The sequence below is a fragment of the Epinephelus fuscoguttatus genome, linkage group LG6 (genome assembly GCF_011397635.1).
Source record: "Epinephelus fuscoguttatus linkage group LG6, E.fuscoguttatus.final_Chr_v1".
Classification (NCBI taxonomy): domain Eukaryota; kingdom Metazoa; phylum Chordata; class Actinopteri; order Perciformes; family Serranidae; genus Epinephelus; species Epinephelus fuscoguttatus.
In genome coordinates, this window is record NC_064757.1 from 45,728,150 (window position 1) to 45,749,442 (window position 21,293).

Genomic DNA, 21,293 nt, shown 5'->3' on the forward strand with positions numbered 1-21,293 from the left:
AATAAATATTTGTACAGTACCTGAAGCATCAGGACAGCTGTGTGCTGAGCTCCTTCTATAAATATCCGTCTGCACGACCTTTACAGTCGACACAATGTAAAGACACAAACAGCACATGTCCTCACCTCTTTAAATACATGTATTCATACTGATGGTATGTTCAACCTCCCTGTGTACTGCAGGACTACAGACAGAGGCTGCAGGACTACAGACAGAGGCTGCAGGACTACACACAGTAGCAGAAGTATTCACAGTTTACATATGCTTATTAACAGTGATCAGAGGCTGGTCTCAGGTCAGCCTCAGTCTGCTGTAGTTCTCCTGCTCCTCCACATGGAGGCACTGCCACACAGACAATCACACTCTTTCTGTCTAACAACAGTGTCATACACGTTCAGAAACATGTCGTGAAAATACATTTCGACTATAAATAATGTTCTTAGCTTTAAGGATAAATTATTAAGTCCTGCATTGAAACTGTTCCTTCTGTAAGAGTATAGAAGTGTGAAATACATGTGGGAAACCCACACTGACACAGGGAGAACATGTCGGAGCACCTGGAGGAAACCCACGCTGACACGGGGAGAACATGTCAGAGCACCTGGAGGAAACCCACGCTGACACGGGGAGAACATGTCAGAGCACCTGGAGGAAACCCACGCTGACACAGGGAGAACATGTCGGAGCACCTGGAGGAAACCCACGCTGACACGGGGAGAACATGTCAGAGCACCTGGAGGAAACCCACGCTGACACAGGGAGAACATGTCGGAGCACCTGGAGGAAACCCACACTGACACAGGGAGAACATGTCGGAGCACCTGGAGGAAACCCACACTGACACAGGGAGAACATGTCAGAGCACCTGGAGGAAACCCACGCTGACACGGGGAGAACATGTCGGAGCACCTGGAGGAAACCCACACTGACACAGGGAGAACATGTCGGAGCACCTGGAGGAAACCCACGCTGACACGGGGAGAACATGTCAGAGCACCTGGAGGAAACCCACGCTGACACAGGGAGAACATGTCAGAGCACCTGGAGGAAACCCACGCTGACACCGGGAGAACATGTCAGAGCACCTGGAGGAAACCCACGCTGACACAGGGAGAACATGTCAGAGCACCTGGAGGAAACCCACGCTGACACAGGGAGAACATGTCGGAGCACCTGGAGGAAACCCACGCTGACACCGGGAGAACATGTCGGAGCACCTGGAGGAAACCCACACTGACACAGGGAGAACATGTCAGAGCACCTGGAGGAAACCCACGCTGACACGGGAGAACATGTCAGAGCACCTGGAGGAAACCCACACTGACACAGGGAGAACATGTCAGAGCACCTGGAGGAAACCCACACTGACACAGGGAGAACATGTCAGAGCACCTGGAGGAAACCCACGCTGACACGGGGAGAACATGTCGGAGCACCTGGAGGAAACCCACGCTGACACAGGGAGAACATGTGGGAGCACCTGGAGGAAACCCATGCTGACACAAGGAGAACATGTCGGAGCACCTGGAGGAAACCCACGCTGACACAGGGAGAACATGTGCGAGCACCTGGAGGAAACCCACGCTGACACAGGGAGAACATGTCAGAGCACCTGGAGGAAACCCACGCTGACACAGGGAGAACATGTCAGAGCACCTGGAGGAAACCCACGCTGACACAGGGAGAACATGTCAGAGCACCTGGAGGAAACCCACGATGACACAGGAGAACATGTGGAGCACCTGGAGGAAACCCACGCTGACACAGGAGAACATGTGGGAGCACGTGGAGGAAACCCACGCTGACACTGGGAGAACATGTGGGAGCACCTGGAGGAAACCCACGCTGACACAGGGAGAACATGTCAGAGCACCTGGAGGAAACCCACGCTGACACAGGGAGAACATGTGGGAGCACCTGGAGGAAACCCACGCTGACACGGGGAGAACATGTCAGAGCACCTGGAGGAAACCCACGCTGACACAGGGAGAACATGTCAGAGCACCTGGAGGAAACCCACGCTGACACAGGGAGAACATGTCAGAGCACCTGGAGGAAACCCACGCTGACACAGGGAGAACATGTCAGAGCACCTGGAGGAAACCCACGCTGACACAGGCAGAACATGACAGAGCACCTGGAGGAAACCCACGCTGACACAGAGACATGTCAGAGCACCTGGAGGAAACCCACGCTGACACAGGGAGAACATGTCGGAGCACCTGGAGGAAACCCACGCTGACACGGGGAGAACATGTCAGAGCACCTGGAGGAAACCCACACTGACACAGGGAGAACATGTCAGAGCACCTGGAGGAAACCCACGCTGACACAGGGAGAACATGTCGGAGCACCTGGAGGAAACCCACGCTGACACAGGGAGAACATGTCGGAGCACCTGGAGGAAACCCACGCTGACACAGGGAGAACATGTCAGAGCACCTGGAGGAAACCCACGCTGACACAGGGAGAACATGTGGGAGCACCTGGAGGAAACCCACGCTGACACAGGGAGAACATGTCAGAGCACCTGGAGGAAACCCACGCTGACACGGGGAGAACATGTGGGAGCACCTGGAGGAAACCCACGCTGACACAGGGAGAACATGTGGGAGCACCTGGAGGAAACCCACGCTGACACGGGGAGAACATGTCAGAGCACCTGGAGGAAACCCACGCTGACACAGGGAGAACATGTGGGAGCACCTGGAGGAAACCCACGCTGACACAGGGAGAACATGTGGGAGCACCTGGAGGAAACCCACGCTGACACAGGGAGAACATGTCAGAGCACCTGGAGGAAACCCACGCTGACACAGGGAGAACATGTGGGAGCACCTGGAGGAAACCCACGCTGACACAGGGAGAACATGTGGGAGCACCTGGAGGAAACCCACGCTGACAGACAACATACAAACTCTGCACAGACTTTATACGTGACCCAAATCACACAGGAAGACGTGCACATACAGGATCTCCTTCGTTTTCAGCCATTTTTCTTCAAACTTCAATTTTATTTCTAATAAAGGTAACATTCCAACACAAATGATTCCTGTAGAAATATACGTCATATCTACCTCCCGTGCAGCTCTGTGGCCCACAGGGAACAGTGTGATTTATTTCTCATGTGTTCTAACCCTCATATTATCTTTAAGATCCAGTGGGCGTCTCTGGCTGCTGATTCTAACCTGTGTGTTATGGTCCAGATGCAGCAGAGCTCTGTAGCTGCACATCCAAACCCTGTGTTATCTTGTTGATCCAGCAGAGGTCTCTGTCTGCCTCCTGAGAGTCTCTGCAGCTGCCGTTAATCGTCTCATCAGGCTGCAGGAGGACATCAGAGCTTCATCCAGCACTTGTGTGTGTTTCATCTCTGCTCCTCTTCACTTTACATTCACTCTCAAAGGTAAATATTTGACTTCTTACAGCACTTAATTTATTGAACGTTACTTTGATTGAAAGTTACTTTAATTTCACTCACAGAACTTCAGATGAACTTATTAAATATGAAGCGTTGTTACATATTAACGTCCCCGCAGACAGTCACAGGTGTTCTCAGTTCTGCTGCTGATTTGAGCTTCTCAGGCTGAAGCTCTGCTGATTCACATGACGTCATCACGTTCGTATGAGAATAATAAAACAGAAAATTCCTCCAAAACCAAACTAACAGCAGATCCTGTGACATGCCCTCTGCACCACAAACAGACTCAGGCTAAAGTGAAGAGAGGAGATGTACTCGCCCTGCTTGTTGCGCATTCTGTAGTTTGGAGAGTTTATTCATTCATTTATTTAGAAAACAGCGTTTTTCAGTTTAGTGTAACGCCTGGCTGAATTTGAACGTTTGTTTAAAGTGTGTTCAGTGTGGAATTGTTTTTTTTGTTGTTGCCTGATATAAATAAATGATAAGTGTAGACAGTGAATGTTGAGCAGCTGCTGGATGCATATAGACCATGTGATACCTCATATGTAAGTTAGACAGACGTTTGACATGTACTGTATGTACATCAGGCCTCCAGAGCTCCTGGTGCCAGCAGACACATAGAGACCTCCCAGCAGGCGCACTTTGCCAACGCACTACATTTGATTCTCTCGTGTGTGCAAAGTATAACTGCCCGATAAGATGCCGATGCACGACACTGCTGCACAATCTGGAAACAGACACAGAAGCAGGGAAACACTTTGGGTAGTTTTCATTCAAGTGAGCAGCTGCCATCAATGGGGGAGGCGTGTCAAATAAATTTTTTATGTTTTCTTCAAACATTTTTGGTGATTTTCCTTTCACAAAGTTCTATTTTATTTTATTTTATTTTTCTTTAAACATTTTTTGTGAGTTTTTTTTTCTTCAAACAATTTTGGCAATTGTTTTTTACTTTAAAGTGTTTTTGTGATTTTATTTGGTGATTTTAAGGAACATGCAGCACTTTTTTGGTGATTTTCTCTTTACATTTTTATGTGAGTTCTTTTTCTTGAACTTTTTGTATTTTCTTTTTTTCTTTAAAAATGTTCGCAGATTGTTTTGCATATTTTCTTTAAAATGTTTTGGTGGTTTTATTATTTTTTAAAAACATATATATGATTTTTTTTAAGATTGCAAACGGCATGTTTTCTTTAAAACAATTGGGTGATTTTTTTGTTTTGTGTTGCTTTAAAAAATATTTGGTTTGTTTTTCCTTTAAACATTTTTGGCTTTCTTGTGATTTTTAAAGAAAACATGCAACTTTTTTTTAATTTGGTGATGTTTTTTTCTCAAAAAATTGTCATGCTTTCTTTAGAAATGTAGGCATGTTTGTTTTTTAAGAAGACATGGCGTTTTCTTTAAAAAATCACTAAAATGACACCATTTATCACAGCTAGAAACTGTAAAAACAGAATAAAATAAATAAACCATTTGCCTGAACAAACCAACATGCAGGACATGAGTAAAGAATTCAGGTCTTTTTCAACTCCAGGAATTCGTCTTCAAGTTGTCACAATCTAATTTGTGGTGGTGGTGGTGGTGAGGGGGGGGTGTCATGGAAAAATACTTGTAGCTTCAAGGAGGGTAAAAAAAACAGGAAGTCACACCCCAGCCACCCTCCTCTTCCTCCTCCTCTTCCTCCTCCTCCTCCTCCTCCTCCTCCCCGTATTAGTAAAGAACAGTCCCTGAGCTTTAGACAAGCTGGTCGGTGGAGTTAATGAGTTTTGGACAGAGCCAGGCTGTTTACCTTTGTTTCCAGTCTTTATGCTAAGCTAAGCTAACTGACTAGCTTCATATTTAGCATAGCATCAGAGTGGTTTGAATCTCAACTACTGACTCTCAGAGAAGAAGAGTAGAAGAAGAAGAAGAGGAGGGAGGAGGACTTCCTGTTGTTGAGTGTTTGTTATAAGCGTCACATAGCAGCAGCCCCGTGTGTGTGTGTGTGTGTGTGTGTGTGTGACAGCGTGCCGCAGCATCATATCACACCCCGAGAGGGTTGAAATGTTAAACATGTGTTAACACACACACACACACACACACACACACACACACTCTCATAAAGAGCGTTCTGAAGATCATGACATCATTATTAAAGCAGATCACTTTCTGGTTCTACACACACGGCGTTCCTTCATGTCTACAGGATATACTGTACGTCTGTAACACACACACACACACACACACACACACACACACAAAGAGACAAATGTGTGTGTGTGTGTGTTATTCTCTTTAATGATTCAGATGTGACAGCTGTCAGGGCGCAGACAGAGTGCTGACGGTGTGTGTGATGATTGACACCTGATCACTGGATCTTTCCACGATCACGTCACATGATCGTTGTCAGCAGATGATTATTTGGACAGTTGTCATGGAAACTTGAATGTTCACATGACGATTTTCTGTTCAGGACAGACATGTGGGACATCAACCGCTTTGACACTGCCTGTTCAAGGTGGGAATTTCGTGCCATTATGCCGCCTCGTCGATTGTTTAAAAGGTGCGATCGCTGACTGAAGGGAGTCGCCTGTAACCTGGCAGCAGAGGTAGTTACAGCACTGAATCTACGTCTGTGTAGAAGGGACAGACGGCAGGACGGGATCATGGACAGGACAGGTGTTTTGACAACGTGTTATGTGTGCAGATTTAAAAAGCAGCTAGCAGCAGTTAGCAGCTAACTCAACATAAGAACAGCAAAATGACAATGTCCAAAAATTAGGAAAACAACGTGGTCCAGGAGCTCCTCATGCTCCGAGCAGAGGACGAGATCAGCCGCCATATAACAGGGAGGCTAAATGATTGACATGTGATGTCATTGTTATTGTTTATAAACAGCTGCTGACACAGTTTTTACAGTTTGTGGCTGTGATATGGTAAACGGCATGTTTTCTTTACAAAAACTTTTTTCAAAGAAAATCTGCAAAAAAAAAAAAAATCACTAAATTAAAAGTTGCTTTTTTCTCTTTTTAAAAAAAAAACAAAAAGAAAATCACAGAAAATGTTTGAAGAAAAAAAATGCCACGTCACACGAGAGGTCGACACTGTTGACTTGAACGTCTTGAACATGTCGCCCGTCACGCCTTCTTCAATTCCAGAATGTCGGTGTTGTGTCGGAGTCTGTTTTCCCATCAACATGTCTCCTCCTGACCAAAACCCTCGAGGCTCTGATACACCAAGCTGACAGTCGGCCATTGGTGAGTGTGCGCTGCCCTCATTGGTGCGGTGTGTCTCACACTGTTGCCCCTTGTCCGTCCCCGTCAGCTTTTTGCTGATTCAGCATGTTGAATTGGCGACTGCGGAGCCCATCAGTGAATGAAATCACTCTGATTGTCAGCAGCAGGCGGCTTTGATTGCTGCTGGTTCTCCAACATTGGTTTGGTGTGTCTGGGCCATTAGTTAGTGAAGACCAAGCCGACTGTCGGCGGTTAGTCAGTGCTGGGCTCTTGTTGAAAGTCTGTCAGTCAGTGTGTCAGTGAGTTGAGTAAAGGAGGAGCTTAATTCCAGTGGTAGTGAGACCAAAACCAACTTGTTCCTTAAGGTCAGATTATTTTTCTCTTGAGCAGAATCGTTTCCTGATGGTTTGTGTTATTGTTCACTTGCGCACGGTAAATGTGCTCTATAGTCTTTGTGGTGTGTCCAGGTGCAGCTTTGTGGCCGAGACGCAGCGACTTGAGGCGACGCTGCAGTCGGCTTTCATCGCAGCTAATTCTCTGAAGTCGGTTTGGTGAGTCTGGGCCTTAAAGACATTAAATTTAGTCACTTGACTCGAGTCAGCACTTCTTCATTTACCTCATTTACGTTTCATCTCCTGACAAAGATCATGTGATGTGACTGAAAGCTCCAGCTCCTCAAATTTGGCACAAAACTCCATTTGGACTCAAGAATGAACTGATTAGAATTGGGTGGTAAAAGGTCAAAGGTCACTGTCACCTCGTCCATCGCATTCTTGTGAAAGCAGTATCTCAAGAATACTTTGAGGGAATTTCCTCATATTTGGCACAAACATCCACTTAAACTCAACAATCAACTGATTACAATTTGGTGGTCAAAGGTCACTGTCACCTTGCGTCCATTTCATTTCATGAACGTGATACCTTAATAAGGTCTTAAGGGACCTTCCTCAAATTTGGCACAAACGTTCACTTGGACTCAAAGACTCAAACTGATTAGAATGTTGTGGTCAAAGGTCGACACCACACAAAACATGTTTTGTCCATAACTCCAGAATTCATACACTAATTCTGACAAAGCTTGACACTTGACTTCAACATACTGACATGTACTTGTAATAGAGTATTTCCACAGTGTGGTATTTGTACTTTTACTCTCTGATGTTCTTTTAAAGAGTTTGTAAAACTCTAAAAATATGAAACTACTTTATAAATACTACAAACTGCTCCATCGGCCAATCAGAGCTGAGACATGAACCGAGTCAGGAAATCAAGAACTGCTGCTATAAATAAGTTCATTCACACCTCCGAGCGCTCCCTCCATCCTCGTGTCTCTGTCTCCATCTCTGTCCGTCCATGTCTTTCACTCCCAGTGTGTCCCTGCAGACCAGTTAGATTCCAGTACACTGATGTAACTGGGAGGGACGGAGCATCGGAGAGACGGGGGAATACATGATCAGGTTTACACACCGAAGGGAGTTTCACATGGAAAACATTTATTGCTGCTGATAGTGGAGGGACACTCACACACACACTGATCCACCCTGTGAGGCTGACGGACGCTCAGTTGAAGCTCTGAAGGTTTGTGTTTCTTATTTTCTGATTTTAGTCAGAAAATTTAAAATATCTCACTTCAAAAATCTTTTTTAATTCAGTGTTTGAACGTCTGTTAATTATTTATTCATTTCTTTAAAGATGTTCATGTCTTTCTGCTGACCTGATGGAGTGACTGAAGTCGTTATGCTCAATAACTTCAGTCAGATGCGACTTTAACAACTCAAAGTATTAACCTAATTAAATAATTCTTAACTTTTTACAGTCTGGCGTCAGGACGAGTTCAGTCTGCAGCTGTGTGTCTGAGTTATTACGGTCCCACGGATTTAATATGGATTTAATGGTACATTAAGAGGATTTAGATAGAAGAGCTCTAATGTTTCACTACATCAAACACTATGGAGAAATGCTTGCACAGCTATACTATACATATATACATATATACATATATACATATATATAGTATAGTGGTAATGTTGTGTCATTAGTATCAGTTGTATTTACTTTCCTATGATATCAAAGTACAGTTTCGAGGTTCTTAAAGGTCCAGTGTGTCAGATTTAAGAGGATCTAGTGGTGTCTATCAGAGAGGATTACAGATTTTGACCAGCTGAAACTTCTCCTCATTAAAATTCCTTCGGTGTTCACTGCAGTACATTCTGCTGTCAACACTTTTAAGTATATTTTTGAATGCAGTAATTTAACTTGCAGTATTTCTGTGGTGTGGCGTTGAGTAAAAGTAAGTAAAGATGCTTATGTTGAGGATCTGAATACTGCGTCACCTCTGGTGTTATCGACAGCACTACAGCAGTGTTACCGTGATCTCAGTGTAATAAAGCTGTGCAAGTTCAACTGAACATTCAGCCCGGGCTCAAATACTGCTGCTTTGTCAGTGGACGCACAGATGTACCTTTCACAGCAGTGTGATCAACCCATCCTCACTGTGACCTCGTCACATGTCCACGTTTGGTCATGGACTTTCCACGTCCACATATGGCGTCCAAGGTACCCTGGGTGTGTTGGTTGTTGACGTTCTGGATGCCGTGTCAACTTCAGCCTGTTACATGCATTGTCTGTTTCCAAAATACACTTCTGTTTTCACAGGAAATGTACAGTTTGATACAGTCTCTTTCAAAATAAAAGCACTACGTCAGGACAACACCGCCAACCACACGTGGTTAAATTTAGCCAACACACACACATGGTTACGTTTAGCCAACACACACACGTGGTTACTTTTAGCCAACACACACACGTGGTTATATTTATGATAAAAGAACAGGGTTTGGCTTCACAATCTTACAGGAAGTAAACATCGCTCTCCCAGGTGAAAGTCAGTGTTTGTTGGACCCATCCCCCACCCCTCCCAGCCACCCTAGTCGGACTTTTATTCTTGTTCCGCTGTGTTTCCCTTTGATGCCGCAGAGCGTTTAACTGCCACGTGTCAGGCTGACGTGAAAGGATGGCTTTTTGCGGCAGTTTCTGACGCCACAAGTCACTGCCCAAGCTCTGTATTTCGATGACTTTGGAGTGAGACCTGGTTGGTATGATACACAACAGGCGGCTGCTGTGTGTGACACCGCTGGCAACTACCATAGTATAAATAGCAAAAAAATTGACACAGGGCGGGCAGGGGGAGGATGGGTCAAACAAACTCTGGACTTTCACCTGAGAGCCCGCTGTACGTTTCCTGTGTGACACCAAAGTTAATGGAGTTATTTTAATTACAACGTACTGTGCTGGTATGTGTAGCATGCTACACTGGTAATGTGTGTCCTACAATGTTGCGTTAGTAACAACCGTACTTATTTTAAGACAACCCATGATGGGGTTTTTTCTGAACGTAACCACAGACTTTTGTTGCCTAACTTCAGGAAGTAAACATAAAAATGAAGTTTATTTTGAAAAACTCTGTATGTAGGTATGTAACGGGCAGAAACTGTACATTTCCTATGGAAATCAAAGTTTATTTTGAAAAAACACAATGCATCTAACAAGCGTAAATTGATACGCTGTCCCTTAACATCCAAACCTGACGCAGGAGGGTACCCAGAGCATCATATGTTGACACTGAACTGACGAGTTGGGATGAGAACATGTTGCAACACCAGCTGGAGATCTTATCAAGGTGTGATCTCTGTAAACAGGTACATTCATATATAATAATCTGTTTATAGAGATCAGCTGAAATGAGCTGAAGAAGTCTTGTGTGAATATCTGTTGCCCCCAGACGCTAAACCATTTTCAGGCCGATAGCTGACGGGTTTTGACATTGACTGAGGTGTGGCCAGTACACTGTGACATCACAGTTTCCAGGTGTGCCAGACTTTAACCCTTTAAACCAGCAGGGGGCAGTGAAACAATGCACTCCACCTCAGTGTGAACCAGTGTGTTTAGTTACTCTTTAAGGTATCAGTGTGTGACGATGAGTGTTGTGTTGCTGCAGATGAACTTGGCTCTGGTCCACGACAGACAGCACATCAAGACGTTCTGGGAGAAGAAGATCAACAATGAATGTGAATACGCTGAGAACGAAGAGAAGAGGAAGAACCAGAGCGCACTCGCAAAGTGAGACACTACACACACTTACAGTAACACACACACACACACACACACACACACACACTGCAGTAAAAGTACAAATCCTCCACTACTAAGTAAAAGTCCTGCACTGAAAACATTAGTAGTACAGATGTTGGCCCAGGTCATGGCGGAGGTTGTTCTTTTAGTCAGGACAGCTCTGTTTTTTTGTCAAAGCCCATTTCGATGGTTCCTCTGCTGCATCACCTGAGCAGTCCCAGGCGTCTGACTCCTTCACGTCTGCAGAGGATGTACCTGAAGGTTCAGGACTTCCTGAGGTGACCTTGAGCTCAGCTGGTTGAGTGCACGCCTCATGTAGGCTGAGTTCTTTGCAGCAGGTTTGATTCCCACCCACGGCCCTTTTCTGCGTGTCATCCACCAACTTTCTCGTACCTTTCCTGTTTGTCTGTCCAATCAGTAAAGGTAAAAACATCTTTAAAACAAACCCGAGCCAACAACATTCACAATCACGATCAGCACTTCTCTGAGTCGTCAGAATCTTTCACAGACCAAACAAAAATCCTCTTTGTCTTGGCCTCCCAAACTCTGACAACATAACAGTGGTCCCATGGGTTTAAAGGAATAGTTCACCCAAAAACAATATGTATTGTATATCACCTCCCTGTGCTTTCTGTGGTGCCAGAAAAAGTTTCCTATTAAATGGCGTAGAGGAAAGTGGAGCACCTGCAGTAGCTGTTCACATGCACACAACTAATTTCTTCAGGGAGGGAATATTTGAAAATATTTTGTTTAAAAACAGTTTGTTGTGTTTGGATTTCCATGAGCCGACCAGTGGACACAAGCCACCTGGATAACACTGTGCAGAAAGTTTTCAGATTTTTTTTAACCTTTTCTGCTGTTTTTCATTCAGATTTTGTCAAAAGTCCAATTTCACCGTAAATGTCTAAAGTCCAGGTCAGACCAAAGATTTGCAATGAGACAAAATGGTTGAGAACGTTGTAGAAAAAAGTATCAGCGGTGTGATCTGGCTGGTCTGAGCTCGACTCAAAGAAGGCGGGGTTTGAACTCCTCCCTCAGGTCTACTTTTTAAATTCTCCACAAAACTACTTGTTTCACCTTTAATGTGAATGTGAGATGAAAACTGAATGTCTTCCAGGACACACATGGTATAAACTGGTTCCTCCCTCCCACCTAAAGGCCGTTCACCTGGCGTTCACCTATGAGTCAACCTCACAGGCCTTGACCCAGCAGGAGACCCTGTTCCTGAAGATCGCTGGTGTCTGTGATCAAACTGGCTTCAGTTGTGTTGGACATGTGACCATGTGTCAAATAGACACATCTAAAAACAGATGCTCTCATTACAAACAGCCTCTCGTCTCTCAGGGCGAGGACATACCAGGACAAACACTCGACCCTGCGGACCGTCCGGTTGTTAAAGGTCTCAGTAATGATGATCAGTAACGAGCAGAAACATCAGACTGGAACCTGAACTCACCTCATAAACCCGCAGACTGACCATCAAAATACTCCAACATCTTTAGTCCGGAGTTTTATAATCCAGGGGTGCAAACTCATCAGGGCCGAGGAAGGTGACAAAGATGGAGGGGGCGGGGGGTGGTGAGGTTGGCAGAGAGTGATGCAGGGATGATGTTTTCTTGTAGGCTGACCTGAAGTTAACATCACCCTGGTTCTCTCGTCACAAAGCCAGCGAGATTTTTTCCCATTGGATTTCGGATGATTGTAGAAAATAAACTCTGACAAACATTTATGATACTTACATGTTTTGTTCAGTAAGATTATCTTCACTAATAAACACCACTTCATGATTTTTGGAGTGTAAATTCAATCACCAGAAGTAAAAAGCTAATGCTAGGCTATAAACAAACTGCACCACTGTCACATGACTTCATCATCGCCATCATAACGAGGCTGCAAACTTGTGTTCAGCATGATGATGCTCTGTAGTTTCATTTAGCCACTTGGTAGCAACCGTCTTTTTTAAAACACATACTAGCTTTAAAGTTCACAGTGGCGTATTTACTGATTTACTGATTTTATGCTGTTGAACAAAACCTGAAAGTCTTTTCAGCTTGTGTTAACCACAGACCTTATTTCAGACATCTAACCAGAAACACACCGACTCTGAGAGGATGGAACAGGGAAGTTTCCAGCTTTTAGGACTCACCGCTCAGTTTGCTCCCTTTTCAAGTGACATAATACAGGCCGAGACACTCACCGTCTTTTTTGCACCCTTGCATCCACTGTTCTCAGTGTAGACACCCTGAAGGTCCACTTAAAAGCAAGAGCAACGCTGTTGCAGCGTTGACTAGACTGAGGCTGCTTTCACACCTGCCCTGTTTGGTTCGGTTCAGTCAAACTCCAGTTGGTTTGCCCCCTCAGTGCGGTCCGTTTGTGCAGGTGTGAACACACCAAAACAACCGGACTGAGACCTTCTTGAAGAGGTGGTCTCAGTCCGGTTCCAAAGGAACTCTGGTGCGGTTGGTTTGTGGTGAGAAGGTGTTGCGACCTGGATGTGAAGCAACTGCAGTCACATGACACATTGTTTGGGTTAAACATGAGCATGTTACAGTCCTGGAGGATTATTAATGTGCACCTCCTCCTGTACTGCCTTAATATGCACATTCAGCACATCCAATGCATCAAAACATTGTTTTCTAGTTGGAGCCGCGTTTGCCTCGTTTTCAAACTGTATGCTTTGACTAAAATGAACAATGACAGCAATATAGTCCACGATGAGCAGCGCTAAAATCAACCTGCGTAGTTGTCCCTCCATTGTGACATTAGAAAGTGTCACATTTATCTTGCAAGTGTACTCTTCTTCAACGTTTGCTTTACTTCCTGGATTTTTCCCACATGGAAATTCTGACCAATCAAGAGCAGCTTTCTCACACAAGGCATTTGATCTGGTCCTCTTGTAAATGCTGCCGTGAGAACACCAACCAACTCTAGGCAATTATACAACTTTGGAACAACATGAGTCCCTGATTCAGACCAGAGGAGACCACTCTAGGGCTGACAGCAGCCTCAGTGGTGACAGGTTTCAGGAGCAAGTTCAACAACGCGTTACTTACTTAATGTAACATTGTGCTTCACCCTGACCAGGATACAGTTTCGTGATACAACAATGAATACTGACTGTGAACATGTTTAAAGATAATAAACACTGTGCAAAATATTGTTCATCAGCTGCTTCAGTTCAAAAGAATCCGTATCAGGAAATGTGTGAATAAATACACATGTAATGACAGTGAGAAGCAGACTGACTGAATAAGGAGACATACTGTTGAAACTGTTCTTATTTATCTGAGACATCTCAGGCATCTGTTTTATGAAAGGATGAACGTCTGCAGGACGTACTTGTAAAAAGGGAACATATTGGAGCTGATGGTGTGTATAGGTTATTGTGCGATGGTTTTATTGGTCCAGCTCATCTGAGGGTGAATTAGGGCTGTATGTGGCCCATGAACTAAAATGAGATGGACACCCTGCTACAGAGCGTCATCACGCTGAGTCGCACCATCATAACTTTACAATCATCCTTTTCATTATTTTATTTCTTATTTCTTTAATTCATATTTTAATCTGGGTAATCAGGTTGCTGCTGACCTGTTTAGATATATTTTGGCATTGTGTATATTTTATATTTGCGTCCGCTGCACAACACGTTCCTTCTGGATAAATAAAGTTGTATCTCATCTCCACAGATGTTTGGTATTGATCCATCCGTCACTGACACCCAGTGCAGTTTATATATTTACCATACGAGCTGCGTCTCCGCAGGCAGCGTCTTCTTCTTCTTCTGTCAAACTCCTGCATTACATGATGATGGGATTTCCAGGCGTACGTATAGATCCTCCTGTTAAACCTTCACCTCTGAGCGTTACACCAGCTAATAGCCCTATCCCTCCTAACTCCAGTCTCCTCCTTCTCTGTCCCCCTTAACCTCACACCACCTCCCGAGACCATCACACCTAATCCCCCTGCTATCCATTACACTGTCCCCCTAATCCCCCGCCTATCAATACTGTGTACCTCCTAATCCCCCCACTATCTGTTACAATGTAACCCCCAACTCCACAACCAGCCGCCCCCCCGCCACCACTAACGCCGGCTCTAGTCCCCGCTAATTGTGTCCGTTATGTGTGACCTGGCCAGAGCTGGAAAAGAAGGGTGGAGGTGATAATGACAGAGCGATGAGTGATGGCGGCCGGCTGACACTCGGACTGAACGCACAGATACACACGGGCTGGAGTTAGAAATGATTCTGTTCTATACAGCGACATCATGAAGTCTTCAGTCTGTGTGGAAGAGAAGCTGGAAATTAATTTAATTTTAACATTTAATTTACGCAAAGTTTCAATTTGATTCTTAAAAGTTGGACTAAAACTACTTTATTACTGTCTTGAGTATCTATCAGTGCTGCAGAGCTTAGTTTCAACAGATATAACTCGATCAACAGAGAATTAATCAGCAGCTGTTTTAATTTTTTAAACCCCATTTTGGATCATTGTAAATTCACTGACCAGTGCAGGTGATGTTAAAATCACCTCCTCCAGCGAAATAAATCCAGTCTGAACTGACCTTAAAAACATATGAAAAATTCTCTGGTTCCAGTTTCTTTAATGTGAGGATTTTCTGTTTTTCTCATTCATACATCATAATAAACTGAATATTTGGGGTTTGATTTGAATAAAACAAACACTTGAATAAATCTCTTCTGGCAGTTTTCTCTCCTTTCTGACATTCTATAGTCAATTAATGGAGGAGATCATCTGTAGGTGAACTGTCCCTCACGCTGCATCTGGTTTTAGATGTTTTGGTCAGACTTAAGAGATCCGTGATGAAATTCACCTGGACTCTTAAGCAGGATTTCTACTTCTGCATTGAATCGATGCCGTAACATACAACATAGCCTGACATGCACCTCCCCAGAGATTAACTCCACAGTGTCACAGTGACGCAGACCTCCTGTCTGTCTCTGTGAGCTGAAACCATTTCCCTCAGTGGAAACAAAGCTTTGATTTACTTTAATTTCACAGATAAGAAACAATAAATTGTGAAGACAATAAAGCCTCCACACACTGTGTGTGATTTATCCTGGCTGAAATATGAGCAGAGGAAATCTCTGCTAGCTGCTAGGCTCATTTATACAATGTAAAATGCCATAGGCTTGTGCTAATAACGTTAGCATGTTGTATTTGTTTGGAAAACGTGTTTAGTATCAGACAGTTGTTTTGTCAGTGAACCTTGTGAGCTGTAATGGAGCTGAATTTTGTAACGTTACCTTTGTTAAATGTTGCTGTTGTCCCTGGCTTCATATGAGGAGAAGAAAAGTCCACTAGCTGCTAGGCTAATTTATACAATGTAAAATGCCATAGGCTTGTGCTAAAAACATTAGCATGTTGTATTGTGTGTTTTGAATCAACTTAACTTTACAGCACTTCACAGAAACTCTTCCGCCAACTAGTGTTTTGGAGGTGTAACTGCAGAGTGACACAGACACGCCACTGCAAGTATAAATGCTTGCAATGCCATAGGCCATAAATGTATGTTTTTCTCTGAGTCTCAGCCCTCTGTCATGACTCCTGACAATGACCCTGTTCCTCTATCCCAAAAAACCTGCTTTTCCAAAACGGTTTCCAGAGTTTATTGATCGACCAGCTTGTTGTTTGAGTGGAAAAACAGATTTTTTTTGCAAACCTGCCGTGATATTCAGCCGTGTTTCTGCTGTGCAGGTGTCAATGTCAGTAACATGTGGACGCATGTCATCTTCACATTTAAAGTGTGTTTTAAAAGTTGGTCTTTGTACATTATATCATGGACAATGAGCGTAGTCCTTTTCTTCAGCCTGTTGTTGAAGTTGAATTTAGTTTCAATAAATCACAACATTAAATAAAACTACACCGTTTAAGTCAGTCAGTGCTTTTTTCCACCAAGTAGACGTCGTCTGAAACTGTTATGGATCTGTCTACCTGTCTGTCTGTCTGTCTGACTGTCTTTGTGTCTGCCTCTGTGGGGTCAGATGAATTATCAGCAGCTGAAAAGACAAATGGAATAATCCAGAAAACACGATAGGAAGGTGGCGATGAGAAGACAGCTGACAGTGAGGGTTAGGTTACACGCACACACACACACACACACACACACACACACACACCTAGACAGACGTGATCAAACACTCAAACACGTGCACATATTCACGTACAATATGTCTGTACTTTTTTTGTCTTTGTGTCTCTCACACTCACTCATTCATGTCTGCATTTTCCATCCCTTGTCCCCCCAACACACACACACACGCACACACACACACTCAGACATGATCAAACACACCCCTGCACGTACAATATGTCGGTACTTTTTTGTCTTTGTATCTGTCACACTGTCACACTCGCCAATTCATGCCTGCATTTTCCATGTCATGCCCCCCCCCCCCACACACACACACATACACACACACACACACACACACACACACACACACACACACACACACTGAGTGATGTTGGTGTGTATTTGATTGATGGTGAAATAAAGGAGGGAAGTGAAACGCTGATGTGACAGTGATAACACCGCAGCTGTCACCAAGATACCAGATCTGCCTCGACTCAGAGACACTAAATCCAACTTCAGTGCTGCTTCTACACACGCTGTGAGGACCTTAACACGCCAAGGACCTTAATATGCCAAGGACTTTAACACTGTTAAGACCTTAACACTGTGAGGACCTTAACACTGTGAGGACCTTAACTGTGTGAGGACTGTGTAACACTGTGAGGACCTTAACTGTGTGAGGTCTGTATAACGCTGTGAGGACTGTGTAACACTGTGAGGTCTGTGTAACACTGTGAGGACTGTGTAACACTGTGAGGACCTTAACTGTGTGAGGACTGTGTAACACTGTGAGGACTGTGTAACACCATGAGGTCTGTGTAACACTGTGAGGACTGTGTAACACTGTGAGGACTGTGTAACACCGTGAGGACTGTGTAACACTGTGAGGACCTTAACTGTGTGAGGACTATGTAACACTGTGAGGACTATGTAACACTGTGAGGACTGTGTAACACTGTGAGGTCTGTGTAACACTGTGAGGACTGTGTAACACTGTGAGGACCTTAACTGTGTGAGGACTATGTAATACTGTGAGGACTGTGTAACACTGTGAGGACTGTGTAACACTGTGAGGACCTTAACTGTGTGAGGACTATGTAATACTGTGAGGACTGTGTAACACTGTGAGGACCTTAACTGTGTGAGGACTATGTAACACTATGAGGACTGTGTAACACTGTGAGGTCTGTGTAACACTGTGAGGACCTTAACTGTGTGAGGACTATGTAATACTGTGAGGACTGTGTAACACTGTGAGGACCTTAACTGTGTGAGGACTATGTAACACTGTGAGGACTATGTAACACTGTGAGGTCTGTGTAACACTGTGAGGACCTTAACTGTGTGAGGACTATGTAATACTGTGAGGACTGTGTAACACTGTGAGGACTGTGTAACACTGTGAGGACCTTAACTGTGTGAGGACTATGTAATACTGTGAGGACTGTGTAACACTGTGAGGACCTTAACTGTGTGAGGACTATGTAACACTATGAGGACTGTGTAACACTGTGAGGACCTTAACTGTGTGAGGACTATGTAACACTGTGAGGACCTTAACTGTGTGAGGACTATGTAATACTGTGAGGACTGTGTAACACTGTGAGGACTGTGTAACACTGTGAGGACCTTAACTGTGTGAGGACTATGTAACACTGTGAGGACTGTGTAACACTGTGAGGACCTTAACTGTGTGAGGACTGTGTAACACTGTAAGGACTGTATAACACTGTGAGGTCTGTGTAACACTGTGAGGACTATGTAACACTGTGAGGACTGTGTAACACTGTGAGGACTGTATAACGCTGTGAGGTCTGTGTATCACTGTGAGGACCTTAACACTGTGAGGACTGTGTAACACCGTGAGGACTGTGTAACACTGTGAGGACTATGTAACACTGTGAGGACTGTGTAATACTGTGAGGACTGTATAACACTGTGAGGACCTTAACTGTGTGAGGACTATGTAATACTGTGAGGACTGTATAACACTGTGAGGACTGTGTAACACTGTGAGGACTGTGTAACATTGTGAGGACCTTAACACTGTGAGGACCTTAACTGTGTGAGGACTGTGTAACACTGTGAGGACTGTATAACACTGTGAGGACTGTGTAACACTGTGAGGACTGTGTAACATTGTGAGGACTGTGTAACACTGTGAGGACCTTAACTGTGTGAGGACTATGTAACACTGTGAGGACTGTGTAACACTGTGAGGACTGTGTGACACTGTGAGGACTATGTAACACTGTGAGGACCTTAACTGTGTGAGGACTGTGTAACACTGTGAGGTCTGTGTAACACTGTGAGGACCTTAACTGTGTGAGGACTATGTAACACTGTGAGGACTGTGTAACACTGTGAGGACTATGTAACACTGTGAGGACCTTAACTGTGTGAGGACTATGTAACACTGTGAGGACTGTATAACACTGTGAGGACTGTGTAACACTGTGAGGACCTTAACACTGTGAGGACTGTGTAACACTGTGAGGACCTTAACTGTGTGAGGACTGTGTAACACTGTGAGGACTGTATAACACTGTGAGGACTGTGTAACACCGTGAGGACTGTGTAACACTGTGAGGACTGTGTAACACTGTGAGGACCTTAACTGTGTGAGGACTGTGTAACACTGTGAGGACTGTATAACACTGTGAGGACTGTGTAACACCGTGAGGACTGTGTAACACTGTGAGGTCTGTGTAACACTGTGAGGACCTTAACTGTGTGAGGACTGTGTAACACTGTGAGGACTGTATAACACTGTGAGGACTGTGTAACACCGTGAGGACTGTGTAACACCGTGAGGACTGTGTAACACTGTGAGGTCTGTGTAACACTGTGAGGACCTTAACTGTGTGAGGTCTGTATAACGCTGTGAGGACTGTGTAACACTGTGAGGTCTGTGTAACACTGTGAGGACTGTGTAACACCGTGAGGACTGTATAACACTGTGAGGTCTGTGTAACACTGTGAGGACTGTGTAACACTGTGAGGACTGTGTAACACCGTGAGGACTGTGTAACACTGTGAGGTCTGTGTAACACTGTGAGGACTGTGTAACACTGTGAGGACTGTATAACACTGTGAGGACTGTGTAACACTGTGAGGACTGTATAACACTGTGAGGACTGTGTAACACCGTGAGGACTGTATAACACTGTGAGGACTGTGTAACACTGTGAGGACTGTGTAACACTGTGAGGACCTTAACTGTGTGAGGTCTGTATAACGCTGTGAGGACTGTGTAACACTGTGAGGTCTGTGTAACACTGTGAGGTCTGTGTAACACTGTGAGGACTGTGTAACACTGTGAGGTCTGTATAACGCTGTGAGGACTGTGTAACACTGTGAGGACTGTGTAACACCGTGAGGACTGTGTAACACTGTGAGGACTGTGTAACACTGTGAGGACTGTGTAACACCGTGAGGACTGTATAACACTGTGAGGTCTGTGTAACACTGTGAGGACTGTGTAACACTGTGAGGTCTGTGTAACACTGTTGCAGTTTAAAGTTGGTCGCTCTAAATAACTGAACTGAGTCAGAACATTTCCTGAACACTGTGATGTCATAGATACACTGTGATGTCACAGATACGCTGTGATGTCACAGATACACTGTGATGTCACAGATACACTGTGATGTCACAGATATTTGGGAACAAATGAACCTCTGACTCTTGTAATTTAAATAAAGTTTTCCTGTGTGTCTTAGGCTGAGGGAGGAGTGGACCGTGCGTCTGGACAACAGAACCAAACACCTGAAGAACGTCAACGACAACTACCTGAAGAAGGCCAAGGTGGAGCAGACAGCTGATCAGACAGCTGATCAGCTGTCTGAGGAGACAGCTGAGGAGACAGCTGATCAGACATGAGTCTGAACACACAGGGATGAAGATGATGATGACGATGATGATGATGATGAAGATAAACTGTGACACTGTGATGTTTAAAACAATAAAGTGATTTTTTTGACTGATGGTTGTTTTTACTTCTGAACTCTGACGTCAGCAGGTTCGTCATGTGATCACACAGCTGACACAGGGTTTATAGTTCTGCATTAAGTCCACCCGTGTTTTAGAGCCCACCCTGAAGTCTGATGGCCATCGACCCACAAATGTACTCACACGTACATTTGTGATAAACCATTTCCCTCAGTGGAAACAAAGCTTTGATTTACTTTAATTTCACAGATAAGAAACAATAAATTGTGAAGACAATAAAGCCTCCACACACTGTGTGTGATTTATCCTGGCTGAAATATGAGCAGAGCAAATCTCTGCTAGCTGCTAGGCTCATTTATACAATGTGAAATGCCATAGGCTTGTGCTAATAACGTTAGCATGTTGTATTTGTTTGGAAAATGTGTTTAGTATAAGACAGTTGTTTTGTCAGTGAACCTTGTGAGTTGTAATGGAGCTGAATTTTGTAA

General features: G+C 44.4%; 2 protein-coding genes across 2 annotated transcripts; one reads left to right on the plus strand and one right to left on the minus strand.

Annotated features, from left to right (window-relative positions):
* Positions 1–302: 302 nt before the first annotated feature.
* LOC125889697 (uncharacterized) lies at positions 303–2,974 on the minus strand. Its single transcript, XM_049577740.1, has 9 exons — positions 2,663–2,974; positions 2,575–2,618; positions 2,443–2,530; positions 2,311–2,398; positions 2,179–2,266; positions 1,830–2,005; positions 1,305–1,480; positions 1,086–1,173; positions 303–997 (listed from the first exon to the last, which is right to left on the minus strand). The coding sequence occupies exons 1-9, from the start codon at positions 2,738–2,740 to the stop codon at positions 303–305; spliced, it is 1,521 nt and encodes a 506-aa protein (XP_049433697.1). The 5' UTR covers positions 2,741–2,974.
* A 4,970-nt stretch (positions 2,975–7,944) lies between these two features.
* On the plus strand, positions 7,945–20,969 carry LOC125890211 (protein FAM240B-like). The gene is made up of 3 exons (XM_049578731.1): positions 7,945–8,205; positions 10,625–10,746; positions 20,577–20,969. The coding sequence occupies exons 2-3, from the start codon at positions 10,625–10,627 to the stop codon at positions 20,734–20,736; spliced, it is 282 nt and encodes a 93-aa protein (XP_049434688.1). The 5' UTR covers positions 7,945–8,205; the 3' UTR covers positions 20,737–20,969.
* The last annotated feature ends 324 nt before the right edge of the window (positions 20,970–21,293 follow it).

Bases quoted from the DNA above. Each gene is read 5' to 3' on its own strand.
- LOC125890211 (XM_049578731.1), top strand. From the start codon at position 10,625: ATGAACTTGGCTCTGGTCCACGACAGACAGCACATCAAGACGTTCTGG. The intron at 10,747-20,576 runs GTGAGACACTAC...TGTGTGTCTTAG, and splicing joins AACCAGAGCGCACTCGCAAA to GCTGAGGGAGGAGTGGACCG.
- LOC125889697 (XM_049577740.1), bottom strand. From the start codon at position 2,740: ATGTTCTCCCTGTGTCAGCGTGGGTTTCCTCCAGGTGCTCCCACATGT. The intron at 2,267-2,310 runs GTGCTCTGACAT...GGTTTCCTCCAG, and splicing joins TCAGCGTGGGTTTCCTCCAG to GTGCTCTGACATGTTCTCCC. The intron at 1,481-1,829 runs GTGCTCCCACAT...GGTTTCCTCCAG, and splicing joins TCAGCGTGGGTTTCCTCCAG to GTGCTCCCACATGTTCTCCC.